This window comes from Equus asinus, chromosome 5 (genome assembly GCF_041296235.1).
Source record: "Equus asinus isolate D_3611 breed Donkey chromosome 5, EquAss-T2T_v2, whole genome shotgun sequence".
Classification (NCBI taxonomy): Eukaryota; Metazoa; Chordata; class Mammalia; order Perissodactyla; family Equidae; genus Equus; species Equus asinus.
Window position 1 is genome coordinate 94,930,883 of NC_091794.1, and position 26,352 is coordinate 94,957,234.

The 26,352-nt window shown below is 57.6% G+C and overlaps 1 protein-coding gene and 1 long non-coding RNA gene across 3 annotated transcripts; one reads left to right on the forward strand and one right to left on the reverse strand.

The window, feature by feature from the left end:
- LDLRAP1 (low density lipoprotein receptor adaptor protein 1) lies at positions 1-24,197 on the reverse strand. Of its 2 annotated transcripts, none has more exons than XM_070510666.1 (9): positions 23,980-24,197; positions 14,737-14,879; positions 13,808-13,920; positions 11,644-11,758; positions 6,415-6,487; positions 5,939-6,025; positions 5,267-5,397; positions 3,537-3,571; positions 1-2,007 (listed from the first exon to the last, which is right to left on the reverse strand). In XM_070510666.1, exons 1-9 carry the CDS (start codon positions 24,065-24,067, stop codon positions 1,863-1,865), a joined length of 930 nt encoding a protein of 309 aa, XP_070366767.1. In that variant the 5' UTR covers positions 24,068-24,197; the 3' UTR covers positions 1-1,862. The 2 variants fall into 2 exon arrangements, with proteins under 2 accessions (XP_070366767.1, XP_070366768.1); XM_070510667.1 differs by having other exon boundaries at positions 3,537-3,568; positions 23,980-24,187.
- On the forward strand, positions 23,306-26,352 carry LOC139045349 (uncharacterized). Its single transcript, XR_011503548.1, has 3 exons — positions 23,306-23,441; positions 24,395-24,470; positions 26,227-26,352. It is a non-coding gene; the product is annotated as an uncharacterized lncRNA (long non-coding RNA).

Genomic DNA, 26,352 nt, shown 5'->3' on the forward strand with positions numbered 1-26,352 from the left:
TTTCAAAAAGAGAATGTTTATTACTTATTTTCCTCATTAGAAACTCCTTTACAGCAACAGAAAGGAAAGAACAAGACTTCTCAGCAGACATGCAGCCAGCACACCCACCGCCACTGGCCAGAGGCTGAGATGAAGGCCACGGTCCGACCCACACAAACACAGCACAGACTTTCACAGGAGCTCCTGGATCCTCGTGCCAAGGACAGCTCGTGTCAGGCCCACAACAAACACAGGGGCCGATACCAAGGAGGTCTGGGGGCCAGGCCACGGTGTGCAGGAGCTGGGCAGGGAAAGGAAGCCCTCCCCACATTCTGGTGGAGACCCTACACATCCACCCCACCCCTCACCCAGGCACTTGTGTCTTTGTGTTTGATTCAAACGCTCGGTTAGGTAAGTAGATCTGAAACAATGGGGTGTGTTTCCTGGGCTGGTGAAACCTGCTCCATCCATCACCAGTGAGTGACAAGCTCAGCAAAGCCAGGCCTGGGAGGCACCTCAGGCTGGCAGAGGTGCCGGCAGCTCTGCTGGGTTCAGGAGGCCGGGGGTCCCGGGTGGAAGGGAGACTCTGAAGACAGGCCACCACCGCTGGCCTGTCCCGACCGGGATCGGGGTGTCAGGGAAGGGCAGCGGGGCGCTGCGGACTTTGGTTTTGTTTCACCCCATGAACCAGCAGACTTCGAGAACTCGTACTTCCATGGAACTCGGCAGCGAGATGGCTCGCAGGGCATGGAGGCGCATGCCAGCTCCGCGTGGAAAGCCACCAGATGGCTTGTTATGAAACACATTTTGGTCAGAAAATAGCTGGGGTTTTTGGTTCCTGGGAAGACAATAAAGCTAGAAAAAAAGGTGTGAGTTCTGAGGGGCCCAGGGAGAAGGCAGCTTTGGCATCAGATCTGGGCTCCACCCCTTCCAGCTTACCCCTCAGGTCCTCATCTGTAAAATGGCAACAAAATATCCTTAGACGAGTCGATGGGTTAGGTTTCACACATTATCCCAGGAGGTACGGGAGCCGGGGCTCAGGGACACTCACACACAGACACACAGACGGATGAATGGACACAACCTCGTCCGTATAGGGGAGGAAGGGAGTGGTAGGGGATCTGAAGGAGGGCAGTCACACAGAGATGATCCCCACCATCCCAGGGAGACTCTGGGAGTCTGTGGGCAGCCAGTTTCATGGCTCTGAGCACTGACGGGGACCATCTAGTGGGACTCTGGGCCCCTTCCCGCAGAGGAAGGGCAGAAAGAAAGCTCTGAGCAGGGCAGTGCCGTCGCGGGCCCGGGGGCCACAATGCTGTGAGTGTGTTAAAGTGCCAGCTACGTGTTGTCTTTGGTCAGGGGCTGCTCCTCTATTGCTGACAGCCCCCAGGTCCAGGGGCTCCAGCCTGGGCCTGCGGGGTCCCTGCCCGAGGACGTGGTCCTCTCCTGAGGCTGCGGTGCCCTCCCACACTCAAAGATGACAGAAGTGAATGGTCTGACTATGTTCAGTCAGCAGCAGGGGCACCTCCAGGGAAATCCAGGTCCTTGGAGAGAGAAGGAACAAGGAATGCTTTGGTCACTGTCCTGACACCCATAGCAGAGCGCAGCCTGCTCAAGAGATGGGAGGAAGCTGGTTATGACACTGTGCTCGTGCCTGACACAAAACCAGCTTCCAAGTTGAACCAGGAGTCACTGAATAAATACTCAAGGCATCTTTCAGTCCTTAGAGAAAGAGTGGGCTTGAAACAAATGTCTCCTTCCCCTGCTGGATCGGCCTCAGCTTTGGTCTACAGGCTGACGCTGCAGCTGACGGACTGAAGACGGTGCCTGGGGGGCCTGGAGCGGCCCCCCACCACAGGTGGCTTTGGTCTGTCACCGGGCCCTCAGAAGCTGAAGAGGTCGTCCTGTTCAGCGCCGCTGCTGTCAGGCTTGTCCCAGTCGACAGGTGAGAGGCACTGTGCGTAATGGATGTCCTGTGCTGTCAGTCCAGTGTCCAGGACCTGAGGGTTCGTCCGAGACTGGGCAAGCCTGGAAAGCAGAGTTGTGTGAGCCAAGGCCCCAAGCCAGGAGCTGGCAGGGGCCTGAGGACACAGGCCAGCCTGGCCAGCCCCAGGGTCAGAAGCAAGAGGGCACGGGTGGGGAAATGCCAGGACACAGGGCCAGAGAAGAAGGTCCCGGATGTCAGGAGACGCAGAGCCTCTGACCAGGGAGCCCACCCTGGAGGGTCAACCAGCTCAGAAAACTGTGGCGCAGACAGTGGCACTCCCACCACAGAGAGAGGCCAGGGCACCACCCCGTCCACGGCCCCACCAGGAACGAGGAGGAAAGGCAGCGCTGGCCAGGGCAGGGAGGGGGCAGTGAGGGAGGGAGACAGCGCAGCCACGGGGAGGCTGCCGGCTGCAACCAGGTTCACCGCAGTACTGCTCAAAAAATAAACTCACTGAGCGAGGCAACCTAAATGCCCCAAGACGAGGGGAAGAGTGAAGGAAGTCACGGCCCACGCCCTTAGGAGAAAGTGAGGCAGTCGATGCACGAGCTGCTCACATGGGGATTTTCAGAGAGAGACACTCCTGCTAAGTCAGTGTTAAGTGAAAATCAGGAGCCCAGGTGCAAATACGACGAGCTGATCAACCCACAACAACGTACATGCATAGGATCAGCCTGAGTGAAGCCCCAGAGTCTGGGCCGGGGGACTGTGGGGAGGTGTTATTTCCTGTTTAACGCTTTGCTGATTTTCGAAGTTGTTAAAACCAAGCGCACTCGCTCCTTGAGTCTCTGCAGACGGGAGCTTGTCTTCAAACACGGGAGCTGGAGGCCGCCGGGGAAGCAGGGAAGATGGTACAAAGCACGTCTCTGCTGCCGTGAAGGGGCCACGCGTGCGGCCCCCACCTCCCGGGGCTGACCGAGGGGCTTCCACCAGGCCCCGGCGGGAAGGGGTCGGGGAGACGAGAGGGGGCTGTAGGGGGCTGCTGAGGGTCCCAGGGAGAAAGGAGGCCTGACTGACCGGGGCCCAGTGCTCCGACCCCTGAGCTGCCCAGGCCTCCACTCAGCTGCAGCCTTCTTGGTGGCACGTCCCCAAGGTGGAGGTGGCCATGGTTACAGGGAAAATAGGGAAATGCCACCACCCTCAGACTAGATCAAGAGCTCTCCTCACTGTGGCCTGACATTCCTCCCCCGTGGGCTTAATTAAGCACTGCCTTCTCCCTGCCCCTTTCCAGAAATGCAAAACCTCTGGAGGGAACAAAGCCTGTGAAAAAGCCAGTTTGTGAAGACTCCACTAAGTGTAGGCAGAGGAAACCAACCTGAGCTGCCGTGTGTTTAGTTTGGCTCAGGCTGCTCTGGCAGCCAGAAGAACTGTTTCTGATTCCACAGCAAGAAATTTTCAGCAGACCCGGCCAACCCCAGATAGTGAGCTCCCCATCCCTGGAAGTATTCGAGTTGAGATTTTTGCTCTGGAGAAGGTCAGAGTTCATGTTCTCAGGCATGGCAAAGGGCCCGGGAGACCAGCTCACGAAGGCCAGGCCTCCTTCCCCAGCACAAGGAGCCCGGCTCGTTACCTTGAAAATGCTTCGTCCAGGCCATCATCCAGCTCCTTGGGAAAAAGAAAGCGGGAGATGTGAACCCTCGGGGGCCCGTGCTCACAGCCGGCCTGTCCCAGCTCCGGGGAAGCTACAAGGACTCAGGTGACAAGCATAGGAGTCTGGTGGGTGCCTGGAGGAATGGGCACAGGTAGGCCTCTCGCCTGGCCACTGCCACCAGCATATCACCACCCACGGACCCAAACCTGGGATGTGGGGCGGGAGAGAGGGCACTTCACAGGGAGTCTGGAGACTGGGGTGGGTTCAGTCCCCAGCTCTGCCACCACTCAAGTGACATCTCGGGCAAGTCACTGCTCCTCTTTAAGACTCAGCTTTTCCTTTCGTAAAATGAGGGGGTTGGACCTGGATGATTTCTATAGCTTTCAAATTCCAAGAGGAAGAGGGCGAGGAAGGAAGTGTCTCGCTTTCAGACGCTTCCAAAATCCGAGCCAAAATTCTAAGCTCAAGAGGGATAACCGATGGCAGGGACCCACAGCCTAGGTGGGGGAAAAAATTGGCAAGACTCTAACAGGCCAGCCCGGTGGCATGATGGTTAGGTTCACAGGCTCTGCTTTGGTGGTCTGAGGTTTGTGGGTTCGGATCCCGGGTGTGGACCTACACACCGCTCATCAAACCATGCTGTGGCAGCGCCCAACATACAAAGCGGAGGAAGACTGGAACAGATGTTAGCTCAGGGACAATCTTCCTCACCAGAAAAAAAAAAAAAAAGGGGGGGCAAGACTCTTTCCACAGCCTTCCTGGGAGGATGGACAGGGGCAAGAGTGCTTCCTAGACAGCAGAGAACAGGCTCTTGGCCCCTGCTTGGCGGACACTGGCTGGCCCCTAACAGGCAGCAGGATCTGACAGTTTTTCAAGTCCCTCGACATTCCAGATTTTTTAAAATTAAAGAGACATGACAAGGAAAGTAATGTGTGATTCTGTAATGGATCCTGGACCAGAAAAAGGACATTGGAGGGACAAGTGGAGAAATGAGAATAAGGTCTGGAGATTACATAATAGTGTCATATCAATGTTAACGATTTTAATCATTGTAATGTGGTTATGTAAGATGTAAACATTTGGGGAATCTGGATGAAAGGCGAACAGGAAATTTTTGCACTGTTTTTGTAACTTTTTTATAAGTCTGAAATTATTTCAAAGTGAAAAATTAAAAGAAATTTTTAATAGAAAAAAATCAGGTTCCTCTGGGAGATTCTGCAGGTAAGGGTCCTCCTCCTCCCTGAGAAGATGAAAAAGCTGAGACACAGAGAGGTCAGGGGGCTTGCCCTGAGTCACAGAGTGAGTCAGGGGCCTATGGCCGAGCCGACTGCTTGAGTCTCAGGCTCCGCATTCAGAGGGGGGAGGGGGGAGGGCCAGCAGGAGCAAACTGCCTGCCCCGAGAACAAAGGAGCCTTTGGTTGGTCCTGCGCTGGGCAGAGCTGCGGATGCTCAGGCAAGAGGCCGGGCATTGTGAGGAGACAGCTGTGCTGGGAGCCAAGCCTGCTGGGGACACAGCCCTGGGTTCAAAGGGGACATTGTTCATCCCTCTACCGTGGGCCTGAGCGCTGCTGGGCGGGGTCTGGCCCTCCCAGAGGCCTGCGAGTCATGGGCCCCAGGGCTTGAATGCCGAGCAGCCTCAGGCCTCATCCAGGGATCAGGCGGAGGCTCGCTGGATCCCCGTGGGGTCCCCAGGCCACATGACCACTCACCCAGACCACACTGCTGCTGTTCAAGGCCTGAGGTCGAGGTGTCTCGTCCATGTTAGTGGTGTTAGCACTGACTGTGGACAGCGGGGCCTTGGCCGTCTCTTCTAAGTCCAGCAGGTTCCCAGTGGCAACCACTGTGAGGGGTCGGGTCAGGTGTGTCAGGGGGAGAGGAGCCCACTGGCTCCCGGTCTCACCTCCCAGCCCCACCCTGGAGCCTTCTGGGCTGTCCGGGTCCTGACTCCCTCCTGGGGCGTGGCCTTTTCCAGGCCCATCAGCCAGCCCATCCAGATCCCCACTCGGGCCCCTCCCAAAGCAGCTGGACAGCTGCCCACAGGGTGAGACTCTCTTCCCCACTAAGGGTTTGGGTGGGAACTCTCAAATTCACAACAGGTGTTAAGTTTTTTAAGCGCTCACAAGAGCGGATGTAAAGTGTATACAGAGAGATGTATACACATAGGGACATATCCGGAAGAACACGCACCAAAATGAGTAATCTTTTCCCTTTATCTACATTTTCTAATTTATCTATGACCAACATGTATCATTCATTTAGCAACAAAACAAACACAAAAAACCAAGAGGTTGCCCCAGCCCAGGAGGGAGTGGGGCCCTCTGGAGGAAGGGCAGACCCCACATCGCAGCTGAATCCAGCCCCGCCCCCTGCCCAAGACTCACGGCTCTTCAGTGACGGGGTGCTGTCGCAGCGGCCCCCACCCAGGACGTCCCCGCCCTCTTGGCTGGCTTTCTCCCTCTTCTCCTTCTCTGTGGGACCAAGCACAGCACATTGGAGCCCCCGACCCCCAGCGCTCGGTCCACAGCAATCACTGGGCAGGGGGAGGCTGTGGCCAAGCGCAGGGGGCAGGTGCTAGGCCGCCAGCGGGGGGAGGAGCTCTGAGATTCATTTAATCCTCACAAGCAGCCTGCAGGGCAAAGCTGTTCCCATTTCTTCAGAGGGGGCAACTGAGAGTCAGAGGGGTGAGGGGACCTGCCCAAAGTCACAAACCAAGCAGGTGATGGAGCCGGGGGTCAGTCCAGGCCTGACTCCAGGGCCTTCACCATCCACTCCCCACCCCGCCCCACCCTGCTCTGCCAGCCTTCCGCGGCCCCCTCTACACCTCCACCCGCCCACAGTGTCCGGGAACAAGACTCGCCTTCCTTGGACACCTGCCAAAACTCGAAGGCGACTTTGAAGGCTTGGGCTACGGTGAGGGTGACAGCCTGGGCCTGAAAAACAGGAAGCGGAGTTGGGGGGGTGTGTACAGTGCCAGGCAGGTAACAGCAAGTCTCAACTGGAAGCCGGGGCTCCAGGCCAGGCCCGCCCTGGCTCAGCCCAAGGCTGTGGAATGCCTGATGCGCGCAGGCAGAGGCCTGGTCCCTCCCAGGTCCCCGAAGCAGCCTGGGGTGTAATGAGGCCGCACCCTCCTCAGGCAGCTGGGGCTCCATCTTCACTACCTGTAGCCCAGCCAGGGTTCCCCACCCTCATTCCAGCCCCCACCTTCGCAATGAGTGTTCACCTCCACTGTTTTTCCCTCCCTTTGGGCCTCCCTAAATTCAATAACTGTGAGGCTTACTTCCTCCAAGAAGCCCTCCCTGATTACCCGAGGACTCCACACAGTAATTTAGCCCTTGGAATTAGAGATCAGAAAAGCCTGCCCACTGCCTGAATGAGCCCCAGGCAGAGGCAAAGGTTAGACTCTCAGTACTATGCAGGGTTGGAGGGCCTTACAACTGGGTCCCAAAGGGGAGTAGGAGGCATACACATTTCCTGGCAGGAGCAAGACGTCAACGAGTACCCATGGCAGAGGACCAAAACCATTTAGTGCCGTAACCCACCTGTAAGGAGGGGCCACCCCTTGGCCCTTCATCCCCGGGGAACTCCCATCCACCCCTTCAAACCCAATTCAAATGTCACGACCTCTCATGTCACCAGCTCTGGGCTCCTAGAGCCACACCTCCCTCTCTCTGACATCATGCATATAAAAGTGTCATCAGCTCACACGCCCATGGCACCCCATCTGGGTGCTCCCTGAAGGCAGGAATCGAGTCTAAACACCCCTGATTCGCACAGCAGGCCGAAGCCCGCCACAGGGGCAACCGCCAGGCTGAACTGCATCTGCCCAAGGTGGTCCTCACACTCCAGCCAGGACCTACCCCAGCCCGCACTCAACCCACCCCTTCCTCTCTCGGACTCCAGCTCAGGGTTCATCGGCTACGAACTGGAGTGGAAGTCCCAGAGCTCAGGGCTGTAGCCCGAAGCGATGTCTAGTTTCCTCCTGACAGTCTAGCCAGGGAGAAAGCACCAGACTCTCTCAAGAGCCCAAGTTCAGGCCTAACCAGCCTCCGCCGCACCCACTTCCACTCCACCAGACAACTTGACTTAATTGAGAAATGAATTCATGGCTACTGCCTTTAAAACTCTTTTTATTTTTTAAATGTAAAAATCCCTAAACAAGCTGACTGATCTGTGCCAATTAAACTTCACGAAGTATAAAATCTCATTTGAATGTCTCCGTCATTTACATTTTTGATGGAAGTACGGGCGCTTTATGGCAAAACTTAAATATGGTAATTAAGTATGAAACTCTTCACAGCTGTTTACAATTTCAGCTGTCACGTCTGAATCAAGTTTAATAGACCCAGTTACCATTGAGAATTGTCCATGAACTAAAAATACGGGCTAATTACCAGCTGGAGTCAGATCACTATATACCCAAGCAAGGGCTGGTCACCCAACGTGGCAGGGAGATGGAAACACCATTATTTTTGCCTCCAGGAAATCGGGGGGCACAAGCCTGATACCGTTTTTGCATAAATCTGCTTGTTCATTTGCATACATTCCCATCATCTCGCCCTGAAGTCCCGAGCTGCAAGTTAAACCAAATATAACCCAAGATGTGGATGTGCAGGTTGCTGCAAGCCCGGGCTGGGCAGGGCCTGGGGGGGCGGGCCGCTCTCTGGGACGGCTGCAGGAATCCGGGCAGCCCTAGACGGGAGGGCTGCTTGGGCCTGCCCCCCGGGAAGTCTTCCTTCCTTCAGTCCACAGGCCGGATGCCTCCCTCTCCTCTGACCGCCTCTGGCCTCTGGATCTGTCTTATTACCAGGACCAGGTTCGACGTCGCTCAGTTTTTTGTGTCCCTGTCTTGTTCCCAGTAACCAGGCCATTAGCTCCTCAAAGGGAGCAGGTCTAGCTTAGGGCTGCAGACCTGGACGAGGACCCCCAGACCCCAGATCGCAGCTCGGTACTCAGACCAAGTCGGGCCACATGTCTCCTACGGCCCCACTGCCTGAGAAGCATAAATCCTTGCCCAGGAGGATTACCCGAGGAATGCCAACGGCCACGTGAGGGAGAACAGCTCGGCCCCACCCTGTGGTTCACCTGCACGGCAACCCCAGCTCCCCGTCAATGCAGCCACAGCACCTTCACTTCAGAGCCCAGAGGCAGGAGGCGCTGAGGCCTCCCAGGAGCGCAGGCGGAAACGGTTCTTTGTAGAGAAGCTTCTCCTGGCTGTGCCAGCGGGAGCCACTGGGGAGCGGAGGCCTGGTGGATGTGCTGCCCGAGCTGAGCAGAACTGGTGGGCGACCCAGAAAGGGCCCCCTTCACCCCCCACCCTGGGTGGCTCACAGGCTTCTTGCTCATTCAGGCAGCCAGGCAAGGATGGGTGAAGACATGGAGACGTGGGTCCCTGGCTGAAAGGAGGGAGGGCTCTGCCAACACCCAGATGCAGGCTCTCCTGCAGGCCGACTGCGCCACCCAGGCTCCAGTGACATCCGCGTCCTCCACCACCATCATACCATTTAATCTGGCACCTCTGCGTCCTCGCACGTGCTAACTCCTGGGCAGCACTGCTCTCACCACCCACCCCCTTTCTCTCAGCCTGGCAAACTCCTCCTACTCATCCCGCAAAGCAGTTCACAACGGCTCCTTCTCCGGGAAGTCTTGCTGACCTCCAGCGAGACTTAATAACCTCCACCCTAGAACCGAGCCCCTTGCATTCCAGCTGCTGAATCCCGACCGCCACCGTGTCTGTGTCTCCACGGCTGATCCCAGGGGCCCAGTGTCCAACACAGGGCCCAGCCCAGGACAGGCAGCAGCAAACACCTGTGGCGGGACCGGCCAGCAGGTGAGCTGCAGGACCAGGGGCGTTCCGCCTTCTGCCTCCTCCTCAGGAATGTCCACCAAGCCTGAGAATCTTGGGTCTCTACCATGGCCAGGCCACAAGGCCATCGACACACTGCCAGCCTGGGCTTGCCTGAGGCCTCAGGGGACACAAGAACAGGACCCTCGCATCGGCTGGTCTATTTACACGGCCCTGGGCCGGGCTCTCTCCAAGGGGCTTCGCCAGGGCTCCCTGAAGTGGTGAGGCCAGGTGGGAAAGGGTGGAGAAGGATAGGCCGCGATCCGGCCAGTCAGCCCCTGACCGCAGAAGAGAATGTGACAAGAAAAGTGGCCCACGAGTGAGCCTACGTGTCCAGCAGGAGCCCTGCCCTCTGCCCGATCGGGGCTCAGCTGGCAGTGACAGGGCTGGCTTCCTCAGCAACCGACCTCTTGTTCAAGCCTGTCTGAAGTCTGCTGGCCCCGGGCCAGGCCTCCCTTAGGCGCGGGGTCAGCATCCGCTCTCTCTTACCCCAACCTCCCCACCCCAGAGGAAGCCTCTGTGCCTTGGGAGCCCTCCCAGCCGGGGCCCCCTCGGCAGCAATGGCCCTGGGCCAGCTGCCCTGCCAGGGCCTGCTCTGGCCAGTGGGGAGGAAGAGACCAACAATGGGGACACAATGAACTTGTATTTTTAAGTCTGTGTGGCCTCATATGAGACAAAGCCAACAGTCACCATCTGTGGGAACAAGGCTGTTACGGGAGAGAAGCCACCACAGCTCAGAGACCTAGGGCATCATGAAGCCCTGAGTGAGTGGCCAGTGACACTGCCTCTGCAGGAAAGAAACAAGGTGCACAGAAGCAACCAGGGCTTTTCAGAACAATCCTGGAGGTCACTGAGGTGACCTTCTCACTCTGCTGATGGGCACGCAGCCCAGAGAAGGACAGGGTCTTATCCACAGTCACACAGCTTCTAGAGCCCGAGACCGTCTCCTCCTCTAAGACTTGTGGTAGGCTGAACCGTGGCTAAGATGCCCACAACCTAACCCCTGGAACCTATGAGCACTACCTTACGTGGCAAAAGGGACTTTGCAGACGTGATTAAGTCAAGGACTATGAGATGGGGGATTATCCTGGCTTACCCAGGGACCCAGTCACAAGGGGCCTTATGAGAGGGAGGCCGGAGGGGGAGAGTCAGAAATAGCAACATGACGAAGCAGAGAAGGGGATGGGAAGAGGCTGGCTCTGAAGTTGGAGAGGGGGCCCTGAGGGGTAGCAGGAAGCCTGGGGGCCACGTACAGACTGTGAGGTCCCTGATGTGTCCTTGTGATGGGGGAAGGGAGAGGATCCTGTCTCCTTGGCCCCAAGGACCACAGGGCACGGGGACTGGGGCTCTGAGCTCCACATACAGAGGTTAACGGAGGCCAATACCAAATCAATAAACGTCAGGAAGCTCCTCGCAGCAGGATGCTCAGACCGCGGGGGCCTCACAAACGAAAGCTCCCACACCAAAGGTGGACTCACTCCACCGCCTGCCCCAGAGGCCACTGAGGTGCCCGCTTGTCAGCCAGATGTGGTCGGGGGTGGCCTGGAAACGGGGCAAGGAGCTTCTGGCCCCTCACAGTCACGCAGGGAGGGGAGGCAACCTGCGTGTAAACCCTCACCCTGCCTGGCTGGCTGTGCCATCTTCAGGAGACAGCTGAGCTCCGTGAGGCTGGTTCCTCATTAAACATAAGAATAAAAACAACGAAGAGAGTACCAGCCCCGCCTTGGCAGAGCTGTTGTGAGGGTTAAAGGAGAAGCTACCTTATAAGCCTACCACTGAAACCGGCACATAGTAGGGACCCAAAAATGGCCACTCCTCTCCTGCCCGGCCACAGCAAGCCAGGGCCTTGGAGGGCTCTCACCCTTGTCTTCCACCTGGGACCCCCAAACACCAGTCCCCAAGACTAGTCCCTACAAGGCCCTGCACCCCCAGATCATACTATTGACAGGAGACCCCCCAAAATCACAAATACAACTAATCACTTTACAGAAAGGAAGGCGCCCAAGGCACTGACTGGGGACATGGGCTCTTCACTGCCCACAGGCCAGGCAGGCAGCCCACTCTGACTGTGGCCCTACTTGGAGCCCTCAGTTCCCAGCACCCACTTCGGGTTCCCAGGGATTTCACACTTTTCTTTAAGTGACTGTCACCTTTGGGTCCTGCCTCCCCAATGAGAGAGGGCCCCCAAAGGCAGGGCTGCCAAGGCAGGGCTCAAGCCACTCCAGCCCCAGCCTCCCCACTGACCATTTTCCGTTTGGTGCAGAGGAAGGCATGGCACTCAAGGTTCTCGCTGTGCTGGCTCTGGGCGATGTATGCAAACACTTTATCATGCATCTTGTCCGCTGTGCAGTAGGAGATCCTGCAGGCAAGTGGGAAGTGTCACCAGACCCAGGCACAGGGGCCTGATTATATCCAGGATGGCCCATAGGGCATCTCCCCTGAGATCTAGAGAGCCTGCTATCGCCCCCACCAGGGCGAGACTCGGCAGAGACAGCCTTGGCCTCTGGGCTGGTGTCCCGGGCGCTCTACGGGGGCGCCCAGGTGAGACTGGAAGGAGTGGAGGTAAAGGCTGGAGGAAGGACACCGTCCCCCTCTACTGAGCCACCCCAAAATAGTAATATAGCTGAGTCCTGACTGTATACCGGGTGATGCGCCAAGAGCTTTCTAGACATCACCTCATTTAATTCTCCAAGCTGCCCTCTGAGAGAGGTCCGATTGTTATCCCCACTTTTCTGATGAGAAAACTGAGGTTAACTATCTCAGACCACCAAGTGAGCAGCAGAGCTGAGACCTGAACTCACCTGCAGACTCCAGGGGCTGTAACCACCGCCGCACTGCCTCTTAAAGGACCAGCTGGAAGGGGACACAGGACACTGCCCCCACTGCTGCCCTTCCCCCGGCCTCCCTCTCCCCTACCTGCCATCTGATCAGGCCTCTTTCCAGAAGTCAGAGAAGTGCCAGTCCCATCTCTCCCAGGGTGACTGGGAGAGACAAGTTCTCCTGGGGCTGCCGCCAGCAGTGGCGGAGCTGGGAGGAGGGTGGGGGGTGTGTGAAGATGGCCAGACCGGGAACCCCAGTGGATGCAGGAGGGAGACACAGCGGCTCCCTCCTCTTGGAATGCCTGCCTCCGCTTGTCTGATCCCTCCCCACTACCTCCAGTCATCCTGAGAACCTCAATCAGGAGAGGGGCTGGCAGCCTGGAGGTGGGACAGGAGCTCAGCAGCCTCCCTTACCCTGCGTGGGCCCACCATCAATCACAGGCATTGACATAGGGATCGGCACCACTTAAGACCCCCAGGTGGGCAGAGGGCGGGAGTGCTGGCTCCCCAGCTGCCTCTTCTCCACCTCAGGGGATCCAGCCTCCTGCCACCTCCCCTGGGAGGCCTTCCCAGGTTTCCCCAGGCAGGCCCCTCCTTCTCTGCCCTCTTGGGAAATGCTTGAACTTGATCTCCTATTTCTCTCCTCCACTCCATCCTAGACAGGAAGCTCCTTAAGGGCAGGGGCTGGGTCTGATCCCTCACCTAACACAGACCCCAGCAGAGTAGGTACTCAGAAAACGCTGGTTAAAGGAGGCAGGTGGAATCACAAGGTGACAGGAAGACACCAGCCAGAAACTCTAAAACCATCCCCAACACACATCCACCCAGCCCCAGTACTGGCCAGTGCTCCAGACGGCTGAGCCCCCCTGCCTGTAGACAAAGTAAGTGGGTGAAGGGATGCTTGACAGCCTGGGGCCCACTGCACAGAACTCCGGCCTCAGTGTCCTGGTCCCAGCTACTACTTTACCATAAGGCCTTACACAATTCCCTCTCTAGGCCTCAGCTTCTCCATCTGTGAAACGGACCTGGGCCGTCCCCTCCAGCTCTGAAATCCTACAACAGACCAGCCAAGTGAGAGGTGGGGATAGCCTGACACTCCAGGGTTGGCCCCTGCCTCCCTGTGGAAGGGTCCCCCGACCCCTGCTACAGAGCATAGATACTATAGATACCGTCTGGCCACAGACTTTGCCTGAGGCCTCCCTGGACGCCTGGCCAGATGTCCAGGGCTGAGCTGCTGCACTGACAGCGGAAGGAAAAGGCAGTGACTCTGCAGCTCTCTGCTCCAAGTCTGACTCAGCAGCAGGCTGGGGGGCAGGGGGTTCCCCAGTTGATCAGGCCTCAGCTGCCAGCTGCAATTAGTGATGAGGACAGTGGCAACTGCCACCTAACCAAGTGTTCCCTGTGAGCCAGGCACCGTGCACCCAATGCTTCGTAACAGCACACCAAGGCAGGATCTGCTCCCATCCCATTTACAGATGAGGTCAGAGGCTCCCAGGGTGCCCCGACAGGAAGTGGTGGAACCTAGATTCAGACAGGGCATGCCCCCACTGCCCCAGTGGCAGAGTGGATGTGGGCGATGCTGGGCCTACCTGTAGATGGACACGTTCTCAATGAGCTGTTTGGTGGTGTTGTCAGTCAGGATAATCCCCCGTGGAGACACCTTGAGAGTCACCTTCTGCAGCTTCTTTCCGCTGGCCTTGGCCTTGGGGCAGACATGGGTCAGAGGGGCCTGCCTGCCTCACCTGGGACCCACCTGCGTGGGCTACACCTAACTGTCTACGCCCAATGGGAGGCCCACGTGAGGTCTCAGCGCAGGTTCCTGGCAGGCACAGTGGGAAGACAATTTGGCCAGCGGCCTCCGCTAATAAAGGCACAGACAGCTGCTGCTCCCAGAGCACCTGCTCTCCGCCAAGCACTGGACCTCGAGCCATCCTCACAGCAGAACGGCTTCTCCCCAGGAGGAGACGGACTCAGAGAGGTTGAGGGACTTGCCCAAGGACACACAGCTAGGAGGGACCTCAGACTCTGAGCACAAGCCAGCAGGATGGGGACTCTCTGCTCCACCCACTGCCCCTGCCAGGGCCTGAGCTGAGGGGTCTAAGGCCACCACAGGAGATGGATTTATAGGGCCCATGCTCACTCACAGCAGGGGAGGGGGAACAGTCTCTGGTGGGCTACCTTGTCCCTCAAGCCACAGGGCGAGTGGTTGGGCAACAGCAACCTCCCATTACCCCTCCCTGGCACCGATAAGTGACCCACACTTAGGCAGGGGCCTGAGTTAGAAGAGGAGAGGCTGGGAGAGGCCATGGATACAACAGCTGGAGAGGACAGTGACCCTGAGCCTGCAAGCCCAACGGCCCCCTCTCCCAGAATCCCTAAGCTGGATGCAAGGGATCCCAAGCAGAGGCGGCTCAGACACACCCAATAGGGGCAATAAGCAGGGGACAAGAGGCACCCTGGGAAGAAGCCGGTCTTGTCACACGCTCCCCACCCCCGCCCCATCCTGACTGGGGCTCACCGTGGCCACGATCCTCTTGACAGCGGCAGCCGACAGCTCCTCGCCCTTGGGCTGCTCCACCAGCGTCATGCCCAGGTACTTGAGGGTGAACAGCATCCCCTCGAGCAGTGTCTCCCGGGTGTCCGTCCAGTTCTCAGGCAGCTCTGGGCAGGACGACAGGCCCTCAGACCCTGCTGGGCAGGTCCGCCACAGCAACAGCTCTCACCAGCCCCCTGCCTAGGAAGACCCAGCAAGGGGCACTGGGGTCCCACCCATCTACTGTTATTATTTTTTTTTCCTGAAGAAGATTCGCCCTGAGCTAACATCTGTGCCAATCTTCCTCTATTTTGTATGTGGGTCACGGCCACAGCATGGCCACCAACAAGTCATATAGGTCTGTGCCCGGGAACCAAACCCAGGCCACTGAAGCGGAGCACACTGAACTTAACCACTAGGCCACGGGGCCAGCCACCATTATTTTTATTTTTAATAAGAGGCTAACATTTTCCAGTACACGCCAAGCACTGTGCTAAGAAGCTTTACATAAAACATTCTCATTAATCCTCACGAGAACCTATGAGGCAGACACTTCTACTATACCCACTTACAAAGACACTCAGGTACATAGAGGCACAATGACATAATCAAGTCCTCAGGGCCAGCAAGTTCAAGAGCCAAGATCGAACTCATATTTTCAAATCCAAAGCCCAAACTTTTCACTTCAATGCTAACACTTGCTGGGGGAGAACCATGCCATTTTCGTACTGAATCTTCAGTGCAATCCTGTGAGGTGGATATTATCCCCACTTTACAGATTAGGAAACTGAGGCTCAGAGAGGTGAAGTCATCAGACAAAGGCCACATACAATGAGTGAAGGGTTGGAGTCAGAATTCAAACCCGGGTGGTTCGCACAGCCCCAGCCTGCTCTGCTTTCCTCCATCTGTATAGTGACAGAGGCCAAGAGGTAAGGAGGAGGGCGACCCAGAAACAGCCAGCAGCCTAAGGAGAGTCGGGGTGGGGTAAAGGCCAGTGGCGAAGGGGGGAGTTGATTTCTCAAATAGTATCACACAAAGGCAATCTGAATCCAGCAGACCCGGGTTTGAATCCTAGCTCTGCCTCCCACCACCTGCACGGTCTCAGGGAAGTCCCCTCCCCACTTTGAGACTAATAATGCCTGGGCTGCAGCAATGACACAGAGCAGGGCCCATGGGAAGGGTCCTCTGGAAACTCTGACCACAACTGAGGTCAGGAAGGTTGGGAAAGGAGGGGATGAGCCAGCTCTATGGTGGGGAAACAGATCAGGAGGGAGAGTTGGAACGAGGCCCCCACTCACCCCAACCACGTGAGAGGGCCCCGAGCAGGCAGAGGGACGGGAGGGGAAGCGTGGTTTTCACCAGTGGCGGTGGTTTTAACCATCCCCAGGGCTCCTCCCCAGGAGCAGAGGCCCAGGGGCACCAGATCACTCAGCTGGGAAGCAGTGAGGCCAGAGCGAGAAGGAAGGTCTCCAGAGATCCCTCCAAGGCCCATCACCAGGACGAATGAGCTCCCCACACTCCTGTGTGTTAGGAGCCTCTGCCCGTCCCTCATGATCCTCTCTCAGATGTTATGGACTTATCTGTCCAATGGAAACTGCTCTTCAGCCTCACATACAATCTTGGATAGAGCAGGATCCAGACAGGCCAGGGCCAGCCTCCCTAGACCATTTCCTGGGAGCGGAGATGGGAGAAGTCTGGTGCCTGCCCTGCCTCCTTCACTGGCTCTGAGGGAAGAGCCACAGGAGGACAGTCTAGGACCGGGCATCGCTGGTCCCAGGGCAGGAGAGGCCCTGGCAGGGCTATGGGCTCCCCCTCCCAGGCACGGCCTGACTCAGGGGCTCCTGCGCTGTGAGGAGCGGGAACCAGGGCCCAGGGGACAGCACCACGTCCTCTACCCACTCGGGGCCTGTGCTGCTCCCTCCCAGATTCTGTCCTACAGCCCTCGGCCTCCAGTGGCTCTGCCGCCTCCTCCACGAGCCAGGAGGAGTCTCGGACACCGACATCTCTCTCTCTGGATTGGACTCGAGCAAGTCACTGTCCCTCTCCGAGCCGTTTCCTCTTCTGAAAAAGAATGGGGTGTGTGTTTGAGAGGGATGAGTCATACAAGAACTTACAGGTGTACCCGGTCCCCCTGGACTGAGATCCAGGTGAGCAGGGACTCATTGCTTGGTCATCCCGAGCCCGGCATGCAGCTGGCACTCAATATTTGCTGAGTGAAGGAGTGATCTTGACAACCCCAAGGCTTCTTTCGGGCCTACAACGCCTCCAACCCGATCCTCAGCTCTGGCCCCTGGCCCTCCAACCCTCGCCCTCGGGCCTCCACCTAACAGGAGGCCCAGCTCCTGCTGAGAGAATCCCAAAGTGACCCCATTCGCTGCCTCACCAACCACGAGCCTGTTTCATTTGATCCTCCAGAAAGAATCAGGAAGTCCCTGAGTCGTCCTAGTCCCAGGCTGGGTGACGGGGGCCCCAAAGCAACTCAGACACAGGCCTTGCTCTCAGGGAAACCGAGAATACCACCACCGCCATCAGGGCACAAACAGAGCTACCACGGAATGAGGGCACAATCGTAACAAAGCATCAGCTCTCAGCTTTGCCACGCAGCTGCCTTGCAAGCAGGCATTCCTTCACTCTCATTTCACATATGAGTAAACAGGCTCAAAGGACAAGCAATTTGTCAGATTAGTTGTCTGTCTGACGCTGAAGCCCAAGCTCCTGACCATTAGGCAACACTACCTTCCCATGAGGCAACCTACCTTAACTCTAGCAAAGGGTCGGGGAAAAGTTCTTGGAGCCAGAGGTATTTCCCCCGACAATTCCCAATTCCTGAGGCTCCCCTTCCATAGGTCAAGTCACCCAGACCACCACTTTCAACCCAAGACCCATCTAAGCAAGGACGGCCACCTACGTGCTGCCCAGCTACTTGCCTGTGTCCTTGGCAGCCATCGCTAATCAATTGTGGCTTGATTCCCTCTGATTGACAGGCTTTGGACCGTTTCTCAACACAAGGCTCTGGGCAGGCAATACCAATCAATCCCGGGGCAGCCTGTTCATCTCATTATCCATCGCTGCCCTAGGCGGACAGCCTTCCTCCCCCCATTTTCGTGTCCCCACTCTCCCATTGTCTCCGGCTCAGCCCTTTCCTGGCCCCTTTCCAAAGCCACTTCCGCTCCCTCCGTTCCAAACACCCTCTGCTTACCAGGGTCACGGATGACCTCTTTGCTGTCAAAACATTCCCCAGTCCTCCAGACCTCTGAAATGCTCGGCATTTTTCTGCATTCCTCCTTCCCTGGCTGACCTTTCTCCTATCCTGTAGCCTCCTGGAAGAGGGCCCTGATAGACTGGTTGCTACTCATCAGCCTCGGAGACCCTCTGCCCAAACCCCTCACTTGACAGATGATGAAATTGAGACCCAGAGAAGGATGGGACTTGTGTAAAGTCACACAGCCAGTCAGAGCCCCCCCAGATCCTCTACAGGCAATTCCCACAATGAGTGTTGGGGAGTTACAAGTTCCCCTGTCTCCTCTCCCACAACACCCCTGCACACACACACATGCACACACACACACACACAACAGGAGCTCCAACCACGCAGACCTTCTTCCTCATGATGCAATTTTTACTCTCCCACTTCTGTGCCTTTGCTCAAGTAGTTCCTTTCCGCCCAGTGCCCTTCCCTTCATTTGATTAAACACCTTCCCATCCAGCGTCCTCCAGGAAGCCTTCTTTGAGGCAGTATAGCCTAGTGGTTAAGAACAAGGGCCTTAATCCTAGAAGCCCAGTTCTGACACTGAGCGATCTTGATCTTCCCTGAGCCTCAGTTTTCTCATCGATGTAAAAGGGGAAACAAAAGTCGCTGGCTCACAGGGCTGTTCTGACTCGGATGAGATAATAAAATGAGATAATGAGATGATAAAATGTAACTCACTGAGCAGAGGGGCCCGCCCAGCAGGTGCTCAGTGAACGGGCCCCATGCCTCCTGTCAGCGGGTTGCCTGCGCCTCTCTTGAACACGGATTCCCTTCTCTTCCTCCCGCAGCCACATCCCCCATCAGCAAGCAGCTGCCTACTGTGTGTCTTCCCCTCGAAGGACGCCCAGTCCTGTCTGCCTCCCCCAGGAACTGTATCGAGAGGGTGCCCTCCTGCCAATGCTGCTGTCCTGCCTTGTCCTACTTCTCCCTGGTCCCTGAATCCCCACCACCCCGTCCTCCCAGGCCCGGCCGAGATCCTCCTCTCCCTCCAGGGAACCCTGCCTGCCTCGCTCTGTTCCTGTACGTCTGCGCGTGACTCATCTCTTCAGTGAGGTGTAAGGTCTCTCGGGTCCCATGGCCTCCCCGCAGCAACCAGCACCGGGGAGCACATGGCACAGACACGGTGGGTTTTCTACCGCGCCCACCCTGCTCACCATCTCGTCATCACAGATAAGCTGGAAGCCACATACTCCTCCTCAGGAAGAGCCGGCACTCCAGGAAGAGCTCCCAGAGGCCACCAGGCAAATACAGGCCTGAGTCCACAGCCCTGTTCCGGTCCTGCTTATTTTTGGCCTTGTGGTGGGTAATGACTGTGCTATTTTAACTTCGCAGTTTTATAGATGGACCTGCTGTCAGAGTTAGCTGGGGACAGACCATACGCCCCATGTAACTTGCAGCCACGAACACGTGCTCTTTCCTTGTTAAGGCCCCTGCCCGGGATTCAGAGCTGGGTGGGGGGCCAGTGCCTTCTGCTGCCTGGGAGACCCGGCCTGGCTGGTGTCTGGAACCTCAGAGCCGCAGCCAAAACCACGGGCTGGCGGGGACCTCTGCCCAGGGCCCTGGCCTCCAGCCTCCTCCAGCGTGGCGGGGAGATGGCCTCAGAAGACAGAGGGATAACATCTCAGAAGGGGACTCAAGCCCTGCAGGGACCTGGGTGGCTGCTTCTCTGGGCCACAGTCTTTGTATCTAACAAATGAGTTCAGTCCCTCAGCAGCATCGTCGGAAAAAGGTTCAGCATGTGAAAAGTGCTGGGCAAATTTCAGAAGTTGTTAAGATTATCAAAAGAAAATAATTTAAAAGATGACAACAGCAGCAGCTACTATTTCCTAAGCACCTATTTACACTGCAAGAGAAAAATACGCTGTCGAGGTTAAAGCGATGGGGCCTGGAGACGGGCTGAGGAGTTCACCGTCACTCCCCCTCCCTGGTCCTCGCTTTCCTCACTTTAAAATGGGGGCAGTAACAGTAGCCCCCCATGGGGTTGTTGTGAGGATGAAATGAGTTCACACATGAGGCGGACTCAGACCCGCGCCTGGGGCACACCAAGTGCCACTGACGTGTGAGTGAGGGTCACCACCAAGGGTCAGGTGCAAAGAGCTTTCACGCGTGCACGGCTGTTTGCAGTATTTTATGAGAAGAGTCAAGGATATGTTAGCATCCCCACGACACAGCTAAAGGAGCTCAGAGGAGTCTGGCCACGGCTCGGAAGTGACAGTGCTGGGCCTCGAATCAGTGTCCTGTACCCACTCCCACAGCCCACGTCCCTCCCCATGCAAGGCAGGGTGCCGGCTCGGGATCTCCAGAAGGGGCGGGTGTCCTGCCCTCCGGGGATGCCTGAAAGGAGAGTCTGGCTCACCCTCAGTGGGCAGTGGGTGACCTGACTCCTTCAAAGCCACATGCCCCCCTCAGCCGCCAGACTGTGCGAAGCAGAGTCCCAACCTCCAGTTAAACACTGTCTGCACTTGCTGTTCCCTCTGGCTGGAGCGCTGTTCCCAGATTCCTCCCTCCTTGTATTCATAAGCCTTCCAAGTCACCTTCTCTGAATCCCTGCGCAGACGCCATCAGTGGCTCACCATCAGTCCCTCGGTGGGTACCATTTGCACACGCCACTCTCTGCCGGCAGCTGGCGATGCTGATGCCCTGCAGACTGGGGTGTGGACAGCTCCCATCCCAGCAGCCCTGCACCCACCACTGATGGGAACTGCTCCTCGAACAGAGTAACTGAAGACCATGTCTACACCACCTCCCAGAGTCCCCTGCGAGGGCACACCCGTTGCCCACAGTGATAACCGGCTTCATACTGTCCACTTTCTAGACTTCCTTCTTCTCCCTTCTCCTGATGATATTTCCTGGGATCTCTTCCCAAATACATGACTTGTACTCAGATCCTTGTCTCAGCATCTGCTTCTAGAAGAACCCAAACGAAGATGCCACCCTAAGAAGCTGTCCCATCATTTCCTCAGCCAGCTGTCTCTCTCTTCATAGCGTCACCAGCACCACACTCATGCCCCCCACGGGCACCCTGGTCATTTGGTCCCTCTTCCACCAGCCTGACCGTTCTCTGGACTCCCCCACGCCTCCATCACGGCCTGACACTTAGTCAGTGCTCAATAAGGATGACGGTTATTATAATATCTTTATTATAAGTATCATAAATAAGGAGGACGAGGTCCTCTGTCCCCCGCCCACCACCATGAACCAGCTTGACTGGAACCTGCACCTCCTATTTCTTTAGCCATCCTCAGGGGGTTCTCTGACAGACTGGCAGAGGCCTCGAGGGAGCCCGAGGGTCAGAGGACTCCAGTACCTCTGGAAAGAAGGGTGCTGAGGGACCAGGGTGAGCCACCCTTCCAAGCAGCTGGAAGAAAGGAAAATCCCTGGCCAGGAACGAGATAAAATATTGATGGTTCCTTTCAAGAGATGGGAAAAAGGCCACATGTGGGAGAGAGAGAGCCCTCTTTCGAGGTCAGGACTAAGTAAGAGAGGGGGCCATGAGGTTCAGTGCAAAGATGCCTGGGGTGCTGGCTTTGCTGGGTGACCTCGAGCAAGTGACCTCCCTTCTCTGGGCTTCAGTTTCTCCACAAATAAAACGATTATACTAATCCCAGCCAAGGACCCTGAAAGGCGAGGAGCAGGTCACAGCCAAAGCAGGTGTCAACTCTAACCTTAACTCCACTGGCTTCAATCTGGCACCAAAACTCAACCACAGAGTTCAGACCTTGAGCCCAAGGTCTGGCTGGGACACCACCCAGGGCCAGGCTGCTCCTGCACCCCCAACCTGGACACACCTCAGAGCTTCCCCCTGTGCCCTGTGGCCACCACTGTCCTCAGGGGCTGCCAGTCCAGCCTGGGGTGGGGCCTGCCCCCGGCTCCTCCTCCTCCCAGGGCCAGAGTCCATGAGGCACCCCGACAAGGCCCCTGGGCTGGGGATTTGGAGCCTCTCAGAGGCTCTGTGCCGGGGCCAGTGACTCCACTTCCCTGAGCCCTGCTTCCTTTATCGCTCAAATGGGTCTGACAAGAATCCCTGCGCTGTCACCTCACAGGAGCAAAGGAGACAACAGAAGCAAAAGCACTGTGGAAAACGTAAAGTGACAAAAGCAGCACTGAACTCTTTCTCTGGGCCAGGAAAACACTATTTCATTCACACACAAAAATCAGAGACGGAAACTACTGTTATTTACAATTTACACATGAGGAAACCGAGACAATGACAAGGGACAGAAGGACAGGCGGGGACCAGACCCAGATCATGCTGGGTCCTGAAGGCTCAGGACAGCTCTCTGGGGGCCCGCAGGGGCAGGGGGCTCTCTTCTCCTTTCCTCTGCAGGTGGAGACAGGCTCTGAGCCCCCAAACTTGTTCCACCACTAACTGTCATGTCGAAGGTCCACATGACAGGAATGGGCGCGGGGGACAAGGAAACCACCAATCAGGTGACAGGAGGAAGCATTATTACCAATAACCTTCTCAAGACCCCTGCCAGGTTAGAATTTCTCTCCCCATTTTGCAGATGAGGAAACTGAGGATCAGAAAGGGTAAGTGACTTGTCCAAGATCAAAGCAGGCGGGAGAAACTCCTCTCCAACATCCAAGCGGGCTGCCTCTCCCCCTTCCCCAGCTTCACAGGAGCTTCCAAGCTTCCCTCCCTTGCCCAGGGCCCCCTCCCTCCCTCATCCCAGGAGAAAACTGCAGGGTTCCCCCCCTGGAACAGACCATCATTCTCCGAAGTCCTGGGCAAATCCCACAAATATTTAAAAGGGCTATTTTGGAAGCCAACAAGGGAGGGAAATGGTGCATCCCTGGCCTGGCCCAGGCCTAATGGGTCTCTGACCCCACCCCCACCCGCAGGCACCAGCCCAAGCTCCCAGTGCCAGCCGTGGTTCAGGAGGCGGCCACAGCTGGAACAGCAGAGCCAGGCAAGAGGAGGGGCAGGGCGGGCTCTCTGGCCCAGACACGCTGGCACTCCTGGCCGAGGGAACTCGGGCTCCCCTGGCGGAGCCCTGGAAGGCGAAGAAGGAAGGGGGGGGTGGGGTGCTTTTCTGGTGGGTGAGAGGCCAGGTCAGAGGTGGTGGGCAGGGGGTGGGGACGGTGCAGGAGCTCTGACTCCACGTCCCCCAGGAAGGTGTGTGTGACCCCAGGCAAGCCACTTGGTTTCCCCTCGTGAAAAAGGAGGGACTCGGGCTGGGTTTCTCAGGCCTCAGGGGAAGGTGCCAGGTGACTGATTCCCTGAGAGTAACTCGAGAAGGGGAGAGGAGGGGGGCCGGGTGAGGCTCCTCCCAGCCTCCCAGACGCCCCTGCCACTCGCCTGGGCGCCCGGGGACTTCGGAAGCCCAAGAGGAAAAATGCGAGAGAAAACAGGTTTCAAAAACAGCCGAGACGCCAGCCTCGCCACCTGGACCCGGCCAGAGTTAGAGACGCAGGGATCTAGATGGCCCGATGTGCGGTACTTCCTGAGACCCCAGGCTCAGCCTCGCCCCCAACTTCAAGTAGACACCTACGAACCCAGGCTCACACCTGAGTCGGTTTCCGGGCGCCTGAGAGGCTTAGACCGACCTCGTGGGTTGACTGCGGGGACGGGGCAAGTGGGCTCCCGCCGGCCGCTGACCTAGCGGCTGGGGCGCAGGGGTGCGGGGATGGGGGCATCTTCCCAAGCCCCTGCGCCCCCCGCCGCCGGCACAGACGCGGAGCTCCTGCCTCCCCCGGCTGCCCAGGGCGGCGAGGTGGGGAGGTGCTGAGGTCGCACAGGTCCCTTCTCCTTACCTGCAACCCCTCCGCCTGCCACCTGCCCCTGGAGACCCCCAGCTTTCGGCCCCCTCCCCAGCTGCACAGAGCAGGGGCGGGACGAGGAGCACGACCTGACCCCCGGTGCCCGCCGCCGCGCGCCCGTCAGGCCCCGCCTCTCCCCGGGCGCCCGCGGGAGGCCCGCCGCGCGGTCCGACCCCCGTCCGGCCCCGGCCCGCGGAGGGCGCGCGCACACTCACTCCGGTGCCGGCCGCCTCCCCCCCAGCTCGGCTTGGCGAGGCTGGGGCTCCGGATCAGCGCCCGCCCCGCGGACTTGAGCGCGTCCATGGCCGCTCCGGCCGCCGCAGCCAAAACTCCAGCAGGAAAACTTTCCGCCGGGCCGGCGGCGCGGTCTGCTCCGCGCTCCTCCCTCCTCCCTCCCCGCCTAGCTCCGCGCCGACGCCGACGGGAGGGGCGAGGGCCGCCCGGCCACGCCCACGGCCACGCCCACGGCCCCCGCCCCCTCCGCCCCGCCCCGCCCCGGCTCCCGGGACCGGCGCGCCGCGCTCCCCAAGGCTGTCTAAACAAAGGGCGCCCCTAAGATAGTCAGCGGAAAGCCTCACACGCCCCCGCTTTTCCTCCCTGTCTCCAATCCTCTTATTCCTCACCCCATAGGAGCGTGAGGGTCCGAGAGCCCCCGCCCCCCACCGCGAAGACCTGTTCTAGGATTTGTAGACAGCCCTGCTGGAAGGTACTGGAAACCCTTTTACAGATGGGGAGACTGAGGGCCGGAGAGAAGCGTCTTGTCTAAGCAGAAAGAGATGCCCAGGGCAGTGGGAGGCTTAGAAGGAGAGATTGAGGTTTTAGAACTTTTCTGGGAAAGGGACAGGAGTCTAAAAGTTTGCAAGACCAGTGGGCACTTTACACAGCCAGTGGCACCCAGGCTGCTCCCTGCCCACCCCACTCTTAAGTAGCCTCAGAGGTGGTGTGGCCACCCCTATGCACTGAAGGGTGGGGAAAGAAGCCTTGCCTCTGACACTGACTTGCTGTGTGACCTCAGGCAATTCCTTCCCCTCTCTGGGTCTTGATCCTATCTCTAGTGATCTTTTCAACCAGGCAGGGCCAGGTGCTGCATCATGACCTTGACCCGGACCCTGCCCTGCTTGCTAGGAGGTGCTTAGAGGAAGTCTGGATTTTAGAATTCCTCAAGCACAGATGTTCTAACTCCAGGATTTAGGATTCTCTCTAGGATCCTGCCCGTCAGGCTTTGTCAAAGAGAGTCAAAGGGAGAGCACAGCCTGCCTTCCAGATGGGGGTGCCTCAGCAAGGTGACTTCAGCCTCTGGGATTGCTCCCGGCTCAGCAGGCAGGAGTCCTGCTCCTGGTTGGGGGAGGACAAGGTGTGCTGTCCCCAGCTCGACAGGGAGGCCTCGCTGACATTCCTCTCGGGGGTTATGAACTTAGTGCTTTTTCAGCCGTTCTGTCCTTTGCTCCGCCAACAGCACTTGCAGCCAGCAACAGACCCACTTTATGGATGACAGCCCGAGCCTGGGAGAGAGGCACTCCCTGAGGGTCTCTGCAAGGCAGAGGCTGAGACCAAACTCAAACCCGGGTCCCCAGGCCAGAAGAGAAGGCCAGGAGTTTTAACCCAACTTTCCTTCTTTTGGTGGTTGTGAGCTTACCTTGCTGAGCCTCTTTTGGGAAAGGCACCACAGGACCTATTGCACAGGGCTGTCTGTAAGGATTAAATATCATGAGGTGGAAAGGCTGAGTCCTGTATTTGAGATTTCCCCTGTAAAGTTGCCTCCTCCGGGAAGCCTTCCCCAGCTACCACCCATCGGTACGCTTCTCCCTGTGGGGTCCCACAGGCCTGAGCTTTCAGCATTGCAAGCGTGGCTGCTGCCTGCTTCTACTCTTCTAGCCCCCACTAGACTTGGTGTCCTTCAAGGGCAGTAAGTTTTTCTGATTCATTTCTGAATCCCAAATGCCTAGTGAGGGGTCCAAATGGAGTTGGAATACAGTCAATGTTCCTTTCCTTCCTTCCTTCTTCGCCCCCGCCTCCCTCCAGCTTTTCACCACACCAGGCTGTCTTCTCCTGCAAAGGGCTATGGCAATGGGTAGTCAGTCCTCAGGGCTGAGCCGCCAGCTCTCTTACCCCATGCCAGCTGCGTCGTGGGGCAGTCAAGAAAGCATTCTGGAACTTGAAGGAAAAGCAATCACCCAGGACTGGCTGGTGAAGGGCAGTGGTGGTGTCCGGCTGGCGGGGGCCACCATATGGGGCTGGTAAGCAGGCAGCCTGGGAATGCTGTGCCTGCAACCAAGCCTGTTTACAGGGCCACTGCATCCTCCCGGAGGTGACTTGCTGGGAGCTGTCAGCCATGCGTCCCCCACAGAGGGGCAGCCTGCTTGTGTCCCTTCTGCCAGTCCCAGAAACAGAAACAGAAACAGAAGGTCAGAGCTGTAAGGGGCCTCCTCTGAGGTCACTATATCCAAACCCTCATTTCACAGGTGAGGGGCCTGAGGCCCAGAAAGGGCAGGGACTTGCCCAAGGTCACACAGCAAGCCAGGACCAGAATCCAAGTCTTGCTTCCTATCTTGAGTGCTTATAAAATCAGAGGGAACAAAGAAATCGTG

What these genes read in the sequence shown, in the direction of transcription:
- LDLRAP1 (XM_070510666.1), bottom strand. Translation starts at nt 24,067, where the DNA reads ATGGACGCGCTCAAGTCCGCGGGGCGGGCGCTGATCCGGAGCCCCAGC. An exon ending in GAGAACGTGTCCATCTACAG is followed by an intron (nt 11,759 to 13,807) that starts GTAGGCCCAGCA and finishes ACTTGCCTGCAG; the next exon opens with GATCTCCTACTGCACAGCGG. An exon ending in ACAGCAGCAGTGTGGTCTGG is followed by an intron (nt 3,572 to 5,266) that starts GTGAGTGGTCAT and finishes CTTTTTCCCAAG; the next exon opens with GAGCTGGATGATGGCCTGGA.